The sequence below is a fragment of the Xenopus laevis genome, chromosome 4S, assembly GCF_017654675.1.
Source record: "Xenopus laevis strain J_2021 chromosome 4S, Xenopus_laevis_v10.1, whole genome shotgun sequence".
Classification (NCBI taxonomy): Eukaryota; Metazoa; Chordata; class Amphibia; order Anura; family Pipidae; genus Xenopus; species Xenopus laevis.
This window is the reverse complement of record NC_054378.1, coordinates 44,332,461-44,348,630: the sequence shown is the minus strand read 5'-3', so window position 1 is coordinate 44,348,630 and position 16,170 is coordinate 44,332,461. Positions and strand designations below refer to the sequence as shown.

General features: G+C 39.1%; 1 protein-coding gene across 1 annotated transcript in view; it reads right to left on the bottom strand.

Moving 5' to 3' along the window:
• Positions 1-13,339, bottom strand: part of LOC108715436 (potassium voltage-gated channel subfamily G member 4) — a 47,562-nt gene extending 34,223 nt beyond the window's left edge. Inside the window, exons 1-2 of the mRNA XM_018260583.2 lie at positions 12,929-13,339; positions 11,508-12,291 (exon numbers count right to left, since the gene is read on the bottom strand). Coding sequence (XP_018116072.1) covers positions 11,508-12,257 — 750 coding nt within the window. The 5' untranslated portion in view covers positions 12,258-12,291; positions 12,929-13,339. The remainder of the gene's footprint in view (positions 1-11,507; positions 12,292-12,928) is intronic.
• Positions 13,340-16,170: the final 2,831 nt, after the last annotated feature.

Sequence of the window (16,170 nt, the reverse complement as noted above, 5' to 3'; positions counted from 1 at the left end):
TGATAGGTGGTATTGGAGCATGAAACCCACCCAATAATCAAGTTACTCAAGTCTGACTGATGTTCTGGGGTGTTCGCACCTCTACTAAATATAGCAATGTAATGTTTTCATCCACTGCTACAGCAGCTATGTTAATTTCCTTTAAAGGGCATCTATCATCAGAATAATGCCCCCCACTGGAGGTGAGAGCTAACAGAGTCAGCACTCCAGATGGGGGAACCTATAGTATTTCCCACAAAACTTTTTCTCCATAAAATACTATTGTTTCTCCCAATCAGAGTGCAACATTAGTTAGCCTGCATCTCCATTGGGGGAAATAATATTGCAGTGGAACCCTTTAAGCAGTGTACATACAAAATTGTATTAAGCCAGCAAATGGATAAGTATTATAAAGGATTATCACCTAGCCACTTCAAAAAAAATTTATGCTCATTTATATCGCAATCCAAAAGTCAGCATGTGAAGAAATGTCGCAAAATTGTATAGCAAGTTATACGTGATGCCTGCTTTTAACATGATCTATGAACATTAGAGTCTTATAAATAAATATTATAATTATTAGTGAATTAATTTATAAGTAATATAAAATGAGAATAATTGATGAAAGTGTTTTTATTTGGACATAATTAAATGTGATAATACATTGACAAAATGGTAATCATGACTTTGTTAATACAGGTATGGGACCTGTTATCCAGAATGTTTCGGACCTGGGGTTTTACGGATAACGGACTTTTCTGTAAATTGGGTGAATTCGAGGGAATTTTCGAAGTAAAAAAAATCTAAGTAATTTTTTGGATACTTCGACCATCGAATAGGATACTACGACTTCGATTCGAAGTAAAATACTTCGATTATTCGACCATTCAATAATCGAAGTACTGTCTCTTTAAAAAAACTTCGACTTCAATACTTCGCCAAATTAAACCTGCCGAAGTGCTATGTTAGCCTATCGGGACCTTCTACAGCATTTTCTACGTTTTTGGAAGTCATAGTAAAATCATTCGATCGTACGTTAAAATCGTTCGATTCAAAGTATTTCATCGGTCAATCGAACTATTTTACTTCGCAGAATACACAACTTCGATGAAAAAAGTTTGAATTCGATATTCGAATGCGAAGTATTTTAATTCGATGGTCGAATTTCAAAGTATTTTTTACTTCGAAATTCGACCCTTGATAAATCTGCTCCTAAATGTAGTAGAAAATCATGTAAACATGAGATAAACCCAATTAGCTGATTTTGCTTCCAATAAGGATTAATTAGATCTCTGTTTGGATCAAGTACAAGGTATAGTTTTATAATTACAAAGAAAAAGGAAAGCAAATTTAAAAATGTGCCATCTGTATAGGGGTTCTTGCTTTAAGCTCGGATAGAATCACTGAAAATCTAATATTTAAAACAAAAAAAACTAATTTCTTGGAAATATTTCCATATGCTGCAAGGGGTGGGGCTTTGTCCGCTACTCTTATTAATATATTCATAATGATTTATATTAATGTATTCAGCTTTGTTACTGATTTTATTCACAATATTGCATAATTTATATTTTTTTGTATTTACAGTGCATACTGGATATAATATATGTATATTACATTCAATTATGTTAAACTGACTGTGCAAAGCCTATAATGTAGGATTCTGGGATCACAATAATCCCACCTATTGTTCCCTACAATTATGCATAGTTATTTGATATCCTCAGTGAAGCACAGAGGTAGAATTAATCAGGTGGGCGATACTGATTTGCCCCTGCTCCACTCACAAAACTGCACAACTCTGCAATGTCAGCCAAGGTTTGGTATGAAAGAATAGCAGGTTTGATATAATGAGCCTGCCAGGAGCAATGCAATTAGCTGGAAATACAAAGATGTCTTCTCCATTCCTGGCAATTGTTTCCCATGGGGGTTAATTTGACTGACTAATCAGTTCATCGAAACCCAAATAATACAACATTGTCTTGAAACTAGGCAGCATTTAAAGTTCACCTTGAAATGAACTTTTAGCATGTTATAGATCATATGTTGTGTGGGTGGTGTTTAATTTATTATCATTTCTATTCTTCTCTTCCCAGTGACCCCAGCAAAAAAAAAAAAAAAAAAAAAAAAAAATGTATTATTTATTATTTATTCTTTTTTGTTTTCATTCTCAGACATATTAAACTGAGACTTTGTTCGTATTAAAATATGATTAATTAGTAGTATTAAAATATTTACACAATCGATATGTGATAGATCATATTAAGAAACCTGGACCCTTTTCACAACACTTTTCTCTTTAAGTAATATCAAATCTTCCCTCTCCCTTTCATTCTCTCTCTCTTTCATCTGGCCACCTCCACGCTAAATTACCCTCCCTCTTCCAGATTCTTTGCCCTGTTTTCCTCTGACTTCAGCCATACTCTCGTTCCCAAATAACTATTGCCCCACCCTTCGCTCCTATTCCTCTCCTTTTTGTCTCACTCACTTTATGGACACATGTTTGATAAACAGGACTTGAATAGGATTTCCAAGAAGGAAAACACTAGTTTCCATCCTTTAGCTGTAGTGTGTCATTGAAAAAACAGGTTCCTTTCTGTCAATAGTAATATAAAAAGGCAAAGCGGAGGTTGTGTGCCACTGGTGTTAAATGGTCTGCTAGCATGAACTGCTCCTAGAATTGAAGAATTTTCTGTCACCGTACTGCTCCTAGAAAGAGTGCAACTTTGTAGTGCTTCTGCCTGTAGAGTCCTTTATCACTACAATTCCTGCATGGACTCAAATCAAAATAATGCTTAGGCAGTAGACTTGACAGTTGTCTCAGTAAGGGTAGAACTACACGGATGACCGTTGCATCCGATATGACATCTGCTTTTTGGTGCAATGCTTCGGATCTGCCGAAAACACATTGAAGTCGCCCATGTAGTTCTAGCCTTATACTAATGCAAAACCTGCATCGTCCATTCAATATAGATGCAGAGACTGTTACATATACATAGGCCACAGTAGTACAGATTCACAGAGTCCTAGCAGTACAGATTCAGAGACTACAAAGCAATGTATATGGGCAGCGATCCAAAACATCCTCTTTTCACCCAACTGGCACACTTCCCAGTTACAGTGACGCTGTGCAAGACGAACTTTCAGTATAGGTAATAAACAAGAAGATATCAAAAATAAAAAAAAGGGCACGACAAAGAAGATAAAATGAAACTGGTCCAACAGCCCATCCAGAACAACTCTGCAGGATTAGGGATGTAGCGAACCGCCGATAATGTGTTTGCGAACGCCGTTCGCGAACACCGGCAAAAAATGCGAACAGTTCGCGAACAGTTCGCGAACTTCGAACATCCGAAAATCGTTCGATTCGAACGATCGAAGGATTTTAATCGTTCGATCGAACGATTTTCGTTCGAATCGAACGATTTTCGTTCGAATCGAACGAAAATCGTTCGATTTTAGCGACCGAATGGTCAAATGGTCGAACGATTTTGACGCGAATGCCTATTGGCGAACGTCGCGCGACGTTCGCGAACTTGCGGCGGACGCGAACAGCCGATGTTCGCGCGAACAAGTTCGCCGCAGAACAGTCCGCGACATCCCTATGCAGGATGACAGTATAGTGGTATCTGCAGCAATGCCTGAGCATTTATGTGAATATGGTACTGATCAATATGAAAGCTTTTCTATGTAAATGTTCATTTATTTAATTGTGAGAGAATGTTGCTGAGTAGATTCTAGTACTATTGTTTAAAAGATGGCAGACCCTTATGTAAGTGCTTCAGAAAGGTAAATACATATGTTTTGTGTGACTGAGCCCTCACTGTGCTGTATTGTGCTACCGGCAGCTGCTACTTATAGACACTTGCCCCTTTCATGATGCCAGAGATGGGCAGGACAGTCATGGGTCTATAAACAGAAGTGCCGGTAGTGTTCGAGCCGGATGCAGGTTTGGAGTGGGTTGGTGCCAGTCAACTTTTTTGCCATTCAACACATCACTGTAGGGAAGGACTTCTCCAAACATGTCATTGTGAAATAGACATGAAAAATATCCAACAATTCTAGTCATTTGTGATTAACACATAAGCAACCTCAAGCTCTTGGTGTTCCTCTGATGTAATACTTATATGAGCAGAAATAGGGCACTGCAATTGCCAAGTGGATATATCTTCAGGTGGCCTGTATATAACGACACACCTGAGGTTGTTGTCACAACAGGTAGAGAATAATTAAGGTTTAATGGTACTTTATTACCCCCCCCACAAAATAGTACTCCAATATAAGAGTGAATGATTAAAAACTCTCCTTGTGAAAGCATTGAGAATTAGCCCCTGCAAACAAATATACAATATATATGCTCTTCCTCTGAATCACACCATTCAACAACGAAGTAACCACTTGAGCTCTATCCCCACATATAATGGAGGTAAATGCAGCTTTATAATGGAACTGGGTCTTTGATAAATGAGCTCTATTATTTACCTAGACGCAAACCCCTATCAGATATCTGTTGATCTAATCCTACTAACATTACTAACGTGCTTAATGAACCATATATTGATGCACTGCTGTATTCACTCTTGGGGATTTGGATTTGTACACTAAGCAGAGCACAGTCTTATTTATTTTGAATAATGTTCATCACAAGCTCCTAATATAACAGCCGGACCCCCAGATTTAAATCTGCAAATTTTACAAATCTGAACCTCACAGTCTCACATTAATAATCTGGATGGAAGAGCATTTCTGCAGCAGAGTTTTGCTTGGTCTCTATTATATAGAATAAAAAGGTAACGTTGAAATGTGCTATATCAGCAATATCTGCAGCATCTCGGCTTCATAAATGAATAATTACATCAAAGACAGATCTGTTTTAAAGGTGACAGAAATCGTCTTTCTATTTTTAGAAGGGAACTTGGCTGCGATGGATATTTGTTCCACAGCTGGTTCCCTTCACATCCTACACTGAGAGCTGCAGAGCATGTTCAATGATTGCCATTTTGCGAGGGTGTCGATAAATGATAATTAGTGATGTAATCAGTTATAAACGGTGAGTAGTGATGTCATTTTTGTCACATGACTCACTAAAACTTGTGTATTATAATAAAGTACCCCTTGTTGGAAAATATGAGGATATTAGAAGTAACTTCAGAGTTCCAAGACCTGCCTTCGGCCTTGTGCTTTTATATGGTCATGGAACTCCTCAGTGACTTAAAATATTCTTATATTTTACAATAAGGGGTACTTTATTCAGATACCAGCCTTGGAACTTAGGCCGCTATCTGGTTGCTACAGCAATGTGGAAGTTGGAATGGAAGTTGAAGTGGCTGTATAGAAAAATAAAAAATAAATGTAAGACTAAAATTTCAGCCTGACAATCTGTATCTGCTTATTGCTGGGATCTGTGACCCTGAGAACCAGGTGGCATTGTTCACTGCAGGCTGGAAAGAAGTAGAATATGAAGGCTATTCAATCAAAAACCATACAATATAAAACATGAAGATAGGATGTACTCTTATATTAGCCCCTGTGCAGAAATACTAAGGTTAATGGCACACAGAGGACACATCATGTTTTTTGTCCTTCGTACAACTGCAATGTCAAAATGTTTGAAATCACCTCCAACTGCCCACTTTGCAGTCTAGTGTCATTGCATGGAAATATCTGTGCAGATGATTTCCTTGCACTTCTTGCTCAAAAACAGGTGCAAGCCTGAAATTGTTTCCCACTACCCCCTACTAATGCTTCCTATATGAATCACCCAAACTGCTATTTTCATATGATTCCCATAGGAGGGACAAATTGAAGGCAATTTTAATTGGTATTATTTTTTTTTAGCATGGAAAAACAAAGTAGACAAAACACTCCATTAGCCTGAGAGACAATTAAGTCCACAGCACAATGGGTACGTTCCCTGGGTCACAGACAAGTCATAATGATATCTTCTTATCATTGATTCATAAACAGATCAAGTATATCAAGTGTCGGTTATTCCTGATAATTACAGTTCAAATAAATACAAAAAGGAAGAGATATTCTAGACTGAAATGTAGAAACCTGGAGTTGTTTATGATCATACAGTATTTCTCAATCACTTGCATTAGGCCTATGTTTGGGTCCATAGCCTGTTTCAAAAATGACTGGAATACTGAAATATCATTCGACTGGAATACTGACTGACGTTGTCATGAACCTTTCTCTCCTACCACTGCCTTATTTATGTACAAGTGCATGTCTAGGCTAGTAATGACTGAAAGCAAATCATTCCTTTTGAGATTTAAAAGGCCCAGTGGGGCTTGTCATGGTATTGTCACTTGCACAATCATCATCTGAAATACTCTATGCAGATGGGGCTAATTCGCCCTGCAGATGGAGAGAGTAACTGTTTGCCAAATGAACGACAGTATATATTAAATGCAAGTAATTTCACATGCAGCTGATCACATCTTGCCTTCCAATGATACTAAGAGTTCCATATACGTATAGTAAATGAAGTATAAAAAAAAAAAAAAAAAAGAGACACTTCCATGAAGTGCAACGTTTCGACCTAAGGGAAACCTGCCTAATCTGCTAGCTGATTCATAAGAAAGTGAAAAAACTTCATGTGCAGAGGGAGTATGACATCCCTTTTTAATACAGAATAAAATGTTGGCCCTTCTTGTTAACGACTGATATTGCTTACTACCAGGGCTACCATCAGTAATCATGGGGCCCCATATAACTAAGTTAGCAGGGCCCTCCCCCTAGAAGGTCCTAATTATAAGCTCACTTCTCACCCTGGCCCCCTGGGTGGTGGACCCTGCCAAGTAAAATGGAAAAAATTAATCTTGCATACATAGCCACGTCCTTGATTTGGCATGGTCAATCCCTAGTAATTACAAAACCCCACCCACGCTTCACCTAAGCCATTGTTGTGCAAGCCCTTCCTATTCTGTGACTCACCAATCAAACCTCCCTTAGCCATGGGCCCTGACTACAGTATCACTTTATCCTGTGTAAACCTCATAGCAGCCCTGCTTGCTACAGAGAAATGTAAGTTGCCTGTGAAATACTGTATGTCATATGCCAAGTCCTTAGTGCATGTAGAAATTAGGCAGAATATGCGGCTGGGCAACATGCCGCCCTAAGCCAGCACCTTTGTGGTCTTCCCATAAATCTGGGCAGGGCCGGAACTATGGATAGACAGAAGAGGCAGCTGCCTAGGGCGCAATAATAGAGGGGTGCTGGACATCTACCTCTAAAATTGTCCTGCCTACCCCTTGCCGGGCTCGCACCCCTTACTCCACTCCCTCCTGTCACCTTATCCTCCCCTCTGTTGCGTTCTCCTTCCCTCCCCATCCCTCTGTCATGTTCTCCTCCCCTCTGTCGTTCTCTCCTCTCCTTTTTTCAAGCTTGCACACATGCTCACGCAAGTGGTCAGCCGGATTGCCTTGCGTGCCTTTTCGGCCGGGCCCTGCCCTAAATCTGGGCCTGATGGCAATGTATTTTCAAGAGACAAATTTCCTCATTTACCACTGACAAATAACTTGTAGCCATCATGCAAAAACTGTTTCCCGCACCAGAATTTCTAATAAACCTCATACTATACAATAGTTTTTATAAAGAAAATTATCTTCGGAAGCATTACACTGCTTGCACCAAGAAGCAGCCATGTTGGGGCCCAAGCATGCACGAAGTGCGCAGGGGAGTTCACAAAATACCATTGTTTCCCCCAACTGGGGTTGAACCTTTTGCTGCGCTCAACTGTGGACAGGGGGCGGTGACATTGATGGGCGGGCCAATGATGTATCGAGGCAGAGTTATGGTGTGGCAATTGGTGATTGGCTGATTGCCGCATTAATCTCAGGGAATCCTGCCCAGTTTTCTTTATTTTGAAAACTGGGCAGGCAGTTTTTAGTCAAACAGCCCCTCTAAAATCTGTACTTTCCAGGTCAAAACCAGACCGGTGGCAACCCTACCCCAAATAGGAAAGCAGTTGATCCACCAGCTCCAGTGGGGACATCAATGATAGGTGCCCTTTAATGTATGTGTTGTTTTATTTTCTTTTACAAAGAATGGGACCCAGTTTTCGATTAGATTCACAGGATAGTGCCTAACAATCTTACACACCTCCCAAGGAATTTTACTTCCTTACTTCCACATCCTTTAATAAAAATATATGAACCAAAGTATGATTTTCAGAGCAAGATCCAAACCAATATCCTATGGAGATTGGTCTGTTCAGGGAGTGGACCTTTTTCAAAATATTATATGCCAATGCACCATATCTACTAGTATAGTACATCCACAGATGAGAAAATGAAGAGGAGCCACATTTCCTATTCACTTCCTGCTGTTTCAATTGTTTGATCCTGTTAATAATGAAAAGGTGGCTATGGCATGTGCTGGCCCTTGTATGGCACCCTTAAAGCAGGGATACAAACATCATGGTTCTTCAGTTGTTGAATGTAAACTGCAGTTCAAAATAGCTGGTAGTGGTAGGACAAACGTCAGGATGGCTTGGCCCGGCCCTGCTTTACCTGGACACTCGTCCACCCATATATCTCAAGTGCCATGAGCCCTACTGTAATACCAGGTCAGCAGTGCATCTTATACACATTACAGATAACTGGATCCCAATTACACATAATTCATTGTGCCTCAAAAAAGAAACTAAACTCTGAAGTCCCACCTGTAGATATTGCTGAACCATACTACACTCCAATACAACAAGTGCTGAAGGAATGCAGATTTGACATCAACATTTCATTGTACTATACCTCATGTCCCACAAATGCTTAAGTAAATTCTCATGTATATGTTGATAAACTATTATTGGGCCTGTGGGGTCTTTGACCTAATTGAAGGGTCCCTTGCTCTGCTTGCCAACTTGTGGACACCTGTGTGCATATCAAACAGCTTATTGTAAGTAAAGTAAGTAGTCAGTCTCCATGTAAGTGTGCTTCGTATTGCTTAGTAATCTCTCCAACACATTACTTGCAGGGCACACTCTAAATATGCAAATTCTGAATAGATTCTGAAAATCCCAGGGGTTTTGTATCACTGCTATGTTCCTTGTGATTAATGATCTTAAAGGTTCTGCATCAGTTCTTGGTCTTAGTTGTATATTTTAGGTAATAAAAGTAGCAGTAGTCTTTGGGGACTGAAGTGCAAGCCAAGGGTATACAGTAGTTGTTCTAATGACCTTGCAAATCATTACTAGTGGTAGTACATGATGTTTAAAGTGGATGTAAGGGTCAAGAACAAGATATCTCTCATTGCTCTATATACCTCCAAAACAAAAATTATGCTCCTTTAAAGCTAACTTTTAATTAAAATTGTTCCCAACTTGCTGTATCCCTGAGATTTGTAATGTGGGACACAAGTGTAAGCAATGACAAAAGGAGAAACCTAAGTAGTAGGCACTTTGAGAAGAAGTAAGTGCAGGAATGTACAGTAGTTATAGACTGGAAATTGAGGTGTGGAGTTAAAGTGGCATACACATCTTTATAGATAAGAACCCAAAACTGGGTCTCCATGCTGTTTAGGTTGGGTCTCCATGATCCCTCTAAACATCTAAACAAACATGAACTTTTTTATACAGTTAAATATAGTGATTATTATAGGGAAAAACAAAGAACCACTTGTCTACAGGATATGACAATTTGCCCCCATTCAATCAAATGCATGTATAACATATGAGTTTACATACACATTGCACTCTATTAGTAAATAAGCCATGTAGCATTTCACTCCATGCTGTCTAACTGTGTTGATGTGGAGGACTACCTATCAGACCCATTATGACATCTTCTGTTGAAATATTGATAGGAGATATCATACAAAATGAGTTCTTATAACTCAGATGCAGTCCTGGAGCCTTAAAGTAAGGCTTGTGGGCTTCATGCAGCCCCCAGCATCCAGTTGTGCTGACCTGATTTAGAATAGCTAGTTTTAGCAAGTGTCATAAGATACCTAGATTTTGGTAAAACTGCTGGGAAAACTGGTTATCATTAAACCACCACTTTTAGCGCAAGTACCTGTCATACTAAACTAAACTGGATTGATTTCTCCTTCTAGAAATCAGAAAGCAAGAAGGACACAGGTACAGTACTTAAGGGCAGGCTCCTTATCATGGCCCCAAAAGTTGAACCTTCTGAAGTCTAAAACAATCTATGACTAATGTTTTCCCCATGCAGATAATTACCTTTGCAACCTATATTTTAAATTTGAATTGTTCTTGTCATTTTACAGTGTGTATGACTAGTTGCAAAGTTTTTTTGTCTCTGTCATCACAGGGCACACGGCAAACCCCGGAGGTGGCACCTAAAACTGTCATCATGTTTTATTTTATTCACAAAAACAAATCACTTTCTGCCTCATTTGTCATCTCAAGAATAATATGTAATGTTCTATAGCTTGGTAATGTATACATACATTGGATGGGTTATACTGAAAAGCCTCTTTTGTTACTGATATGGACAATATGAATCCATCTTTGGTCTCTGTAATTATGTCCAAGTGTGTACAACAACTGACAAACACCTGGGACAGGGATGGTGAATGATGTCTCTACCTAATCCATGGTGGTTGTACAACCCTGTGAAAAGCATTAGTTTCATTAATACTGGTGTGGATTCCCAACTGACTGGTACCAGGGTGCCTACCAGAGGCACCAAGCATGCTGATCTCAACACCGTGGTAGGCATCAAATCTTTTATCTTTGCCATTGCATAAGAAATATGGACTAGACATATGCAGAGTAGTGATCAGAGAATAAGGCAAGTGTTTTCTTTCTCTGTTTGTTCAGTAATAATGTAGGGGCATTGTAGGGGACATTACATTTTTGGCTAACTAACTATATTGAAAACATTTTTTATTTTGCACAGACTATATATTTATTCAGTTTTAAATTGTATACTGAACAAATCCTTTAAGAGCTGAAGTCCAAGTTATTATACTAGACATTTGTCCCTTCGTGGACCCTCTCTGGTGGTAAGCATGGCATTGCAAAGGGGGCCAGCAATGCAAAAAGTGCCTCGGGATGGAGCAGGGTAAAGAATTGCCCCTGGGGTTATTGCAAGACAACATCAAAAAATGATCCTCAGGGCAACACATTGTGTAGACTCAACCCTGTGGATAGCGCCACATGGGAAACACCAACTGCCTAACAATTTTAGTAAATTCCCTCTTAACATCCAAGGACAGATCTGAGAAAGTTGCTAACCAAATAAACAATTTTTGTTCAATCTGAATATAAAAGAGAGACTAAATTCAAATTAAGAGCCAGATTCACTTTGATGAGTAAAAACTTTTCTTCTAATTCAATAATGAATTAACCTATAGACTGAGATTTAATTTGATAAACCAATATGATTTACGTTTTACTCATTACGTTTTACTCATTGAGTTGCATCTGGCCAAAGAATCTAAAATTATCGTTACACTGAAAAAATGTCATCTAATATTCAGGTTTCAGCAAGATTATTTATGCTGGTGTAAACTGTGGTGTGACTAGGCTGATTACAAGGCGCAGCTCTCAGACTTACCCTGTCCTCCTCAGCTCGGAGGTCTGGCATGGTGCTAATACATAGGTTTACAGCGGTGGTGGCCACAAATAAAATAGAGAGGCAGGCAAACACCTTTCCAGGGATCCCTGATTGTGGATTTTCTACCATATCCCTTAGTTTGCCCATACAATGGCCAACTTTGGAGTTGTCCTCAAGAACACATATGGTCTCCCTGTTCCTCTGGGCTTCCTCTTCTTTCCTGATCTCAGCAAGTTCCTCAAGTTTCTGGAAAAGCTTCCTAAGACAACATCTCTCCAGATTGGACTCTTCAATACCCCAGTAAGTTAACTCATCCTGAAAAGACAAGGCACACATTTCCCTCAAGAGCCTCAGCTTCCCTGCTGCCAAGAAGCTGACAATCATGCTGAAAGCACAAGGGTTCCTGTCAAAAAAGAATTCATTGGTGTCTTCATCAAAGTCATCACAAATCTGGATGATCTCCTCATAGCTGCTGCAAAACCTTAATTTCCCAAGTCTTGTCATAGGAAATGTATCCAGAGTACTCCAAGGCATGAGGTATTTAATGCCTCCTACATTAATAATAATTTCTCGTTTCAGATTGGCTGTATAGACTTCATCTGTGTTATAGATCCTTTGAGCCCTTTGATACTTTACTCCTTTAAGTGTCTGGGATTCAACAGCGACTGGAAAGAAATGGTTCAAGGTGCTGCTGGAGGAGTAGCTTAGGTTATTATAGTCTTGTTCACTGTTTCCAGATATTATAGGCATCGCTGACCAATGTATGTCACTTGAGAAGCTGGATCTGTTATTAAAAAAAGAAAATATTTAGAAATGTTCATTAAGCCATATGAATTATAAACGTCAAACGGAATCAACATAATAATGCAAGTTATTTACAACTTTACCGTTCCTTGAGTTACTTTTCAGCAATTCCCCTCTGTAAAGTAATCTTTTAAGTACAAAAATATGTGCCATTTATTTATTTTTTCTATTAATTAAGGTGGCCCCTGAGGAATCTGAATCCCCTTTTACTGCTTGGCATGTTCTTTATTTGTAAGAGTGTGTGATTTGTCCTGCAATAGGTTTTGTGGTTGCTGTTGGGTTAATAAACAGACAAAGGCATGCTTACATTTGTAGATTGTAGATAGATAGATGAGGGATAATACATGCTGTATCAGTGCCTGTAACCATGGGCTGTTCAGAGAAGAGATTCTCTATTTTAAGATGCTTTTTCTAGATGCATGCACAACTTGCCTGCATTAGTAAAGCTGGAGATATTATATTCAGTCAGATAAAGTGCTGTATGTCTTCAACATGCCTTGTTACTCACTCCAGAGCACACAATTAAATTGCTTTACTGGTGTGCAGCTGCATACAATACACAATACAATGTGGAAATAAAGGGAAGGAGAAGCTCATGCATTGCAAAGTTTACTCACCATAATCGTGGGACAGGATCCTGCCGTATCCTCTTCATCCAGTAGCACAAACCATCCATGTCCATCTCCTCAAACACTCACAAACTGTGTCCACTGGCTGCTCAAAGCAAAATAAAGGCAGTTTCTACACCTCACATCTCCCTTTGTATCTCCTCCCTCTGATTCTGCATGTGTTCTCACTCACTTTCTGACCTCCCCTTTCATATCATCCACCCTCCGGTACCTATTTGTTCTTCTCTTCCCTTTCCTTCTGTGGGATGGTTACAAAATCCCTGCTGAAAGCCCATGCTAAGACAATGTTTTTGTGCCTGGGTAGTTTCACTGCTTTCCTTATATATTGTTCTTCTGTCACTTTTCTTTGATATTGTACATTATCCCACCCCTGTGGTTCAGAGCCCAATGAAAGCAGCTAAGCAGTGGGATTCTATGTAAGAAGAATGTTTTGATTTCTACTGGGGAATATCTTTTTGTGCCTATTTGTTGTCATTTTAATCAAATCTGGCAACAAGAAAAGCAGCAAATCATCCACCAAAAGAAAAAGAATGCACATTATTTTCTTCTGATTCTATATATATATATATATATATTGACTAATTCTGGTGTCAACATTGCTGTGAATTGTTGCGGTCATCAAAATTCAAGTTTTGAGAATTTTTCGCCGTTTCGTGGGAAATGTTATGACAAATCGAAACGCGAGAAATTCGCCCATCACTAATGACTTTTCTTCTGAAGGTTTATTTTTTGTTTATTTGTGTGTTATATGATCATATGTTCAGTGGCCATGGGCAGTGTTTGGGAATTGTAGTTCAGCTGAAAGGTTGTTTGTTTGAAGTAACTGCTCTCTATTGCACTTTTCTTTGATTGTCTTTCCAATCATTGTTTAACTCACCATGAAGTTACTAGAAGTACAGTGTAATATTTTATTTCTCATAATTTAAATAGGGATATGGGTTTTTTTCTATTGCTTTTATTTTCTTTTTCTGAACCTTCCCTTCCTGATTCAATGTATAGATGACAAGTATAGCAGAGAGCTGAGGTTTGCCTGCTTGGTATTGGTAATACAACAGAGGGTGTAAGTAAAGCTCCTCTGTTCCCATTGCCTTCATGTATAATCAGTATAGTCCCATTTGTATGTCCTGACTGCCTCCTCTACTTTCGTCTTCCAGCTAACAGATAGCAATGCTCTCCAACAACAGATGCTGCACTTAGATTATGCTGCCGAATACCCACACTAATGTGCAGCATCCCGGCATCCATAAATAAAGCCACGCATGCAGAATTACTTTCTACAGGTCATCAACACAGTGACACAGATTGCATCTCGGATTATGGAATAAAAAAACAATCATAATAACTCAGAAAAAACTGCACAGATCATCTGAAGGTTTTTAAGGAAAGCTTTTGGTAATGTCACACTTTGCAAAGCCTGCCAGTTTTCTCAGGATGGAAAAACATCTTCTGTTGCAGGATAAAACATTTGGTGATCTGTTAAGATAATTCATTTCTTAACTCTAACAAAGCCAGATGCTTGGTGTAAAGTATTTGTTCATAGGGTACAGATTAATGAAGACAAACTGCAGTCTGGAAATCAGAATCACAATTTCAAACCACTAATACATCTGTAATCTTAAAGGAGAATTCAACCCTTTAGCAAAAAAACCCTCATCAACCATCAAAGGTCCAGGAACTTGCACCACCTTCTGGTCCTAGCAGCCCAGCATACACTCTACGTCCCCCTGCCCTGCTCAGGATAGGAAATTTCCAGTGTGCCACCTTCTGTTCCTAGCAGTCCAAAATACGCTCTTTACCTCTTTGCCCTACTCCAGATAAGAATTTTCTTGTCCCCGCTTCAAGATGGTTTCTCTGGCCTAAACTCTAACGTACGCCCTTTCTTTGGCTTAGACATGGCCTCTAGGCCACTACCTCCTGGTTGGGGTCTGGGCTACCCATACTAGCAATTACCCTAACTAACTGAAGTACCCAATACTTCTTACTAAGAGACCCTCACTCTACCTGATCCTGTCCAGGAGAAAAAGAACCCCACCTTGGGTGTGTCCTCTCCTTATATACCTATTGTACTCTATCCCACTCTAGTGGACATTACAACTAAACGTACATTGCTTTAACACCATAACACCATTCTAAAACATTACAATTATTTCCGTTACTTTTGTTTTAACCACAAATTTATAACATTAACACATTTACAATAACAGTAACACTCACACCAATTACTCTGTGTACTCTCTTACAAATGTGTTTGTCTATGGGCCAAGGAGATCCAATAAAGTGTCCTGATTGGGCTGGTGCAAACAAGTTGAATAGCCAAATTACATTGCTTTCTTAAATCTGATTGGTGGAATTGTGGGTAGTGAGTGCCCATGTAATTCCAGATCAATGACTACAGAGATTCTAAAATGGATCATTGATTGGTTTGGTTCAGGGGTTAATAGGCCAAACAGATTATTTTTTGGGGCCTCCTGGACCAGGGTGGTCAAAAAATGGCTGAATTTTAAGAAAAGTCAATCCATGTTTATTTATTGTTATCGCACCACTTCAGACTTATTGCACCTTAGTTAGTGTGCATAGGGTACAACAGTAATTGCAGTGCTTGTTGCCTCTCCTGTTATTTCTTTGAATGCTGTTTGCCACACAAATACCCTTTCAAACAAATATACAGACACACCCATGCATACATGTATTAAAACACAATATCATATATAGCACGTCTCCATATACAGGTATATAACAGTAGACAAGGACAACATCATAAAGGCAGCATACAGTACAGCATCACCCACGGTTATATCTGAGCGTGCTGGGAGCTGGAGTTCAGCAACAGCAGTAAAAAGAACTTTCTTGTCTATCAAGTACAGAACTGTATTTATATAATTAAAGGACAAGGAAAGTCTAAAATAGAATAAGGCTAGAAATTCTGTATTTTTGTATACTAATCATAAGCATGAACTTACTGTACCACAAAGTCTAATCAAACAAATGATTTATGCTTTCAAAGTTGGCCACAGGGGGCTGTCATCTTGTAACTTTGTTAAACATATTTCCTGACCCTGACCTTGCACATGCTCAGTGTGGTCTGGGCTGCTTAGGGATTGTCATAAACAAAGCTGCTTGAGTTCTGCATGGCTGGGAAGTAAGGCGGGGGCTCCCCCTGCTGTTTATAATTATGATTGTTTCCCTGCTCAGCAGTTAGGGACCATCTGATAATTCCTATCCACAGCAGT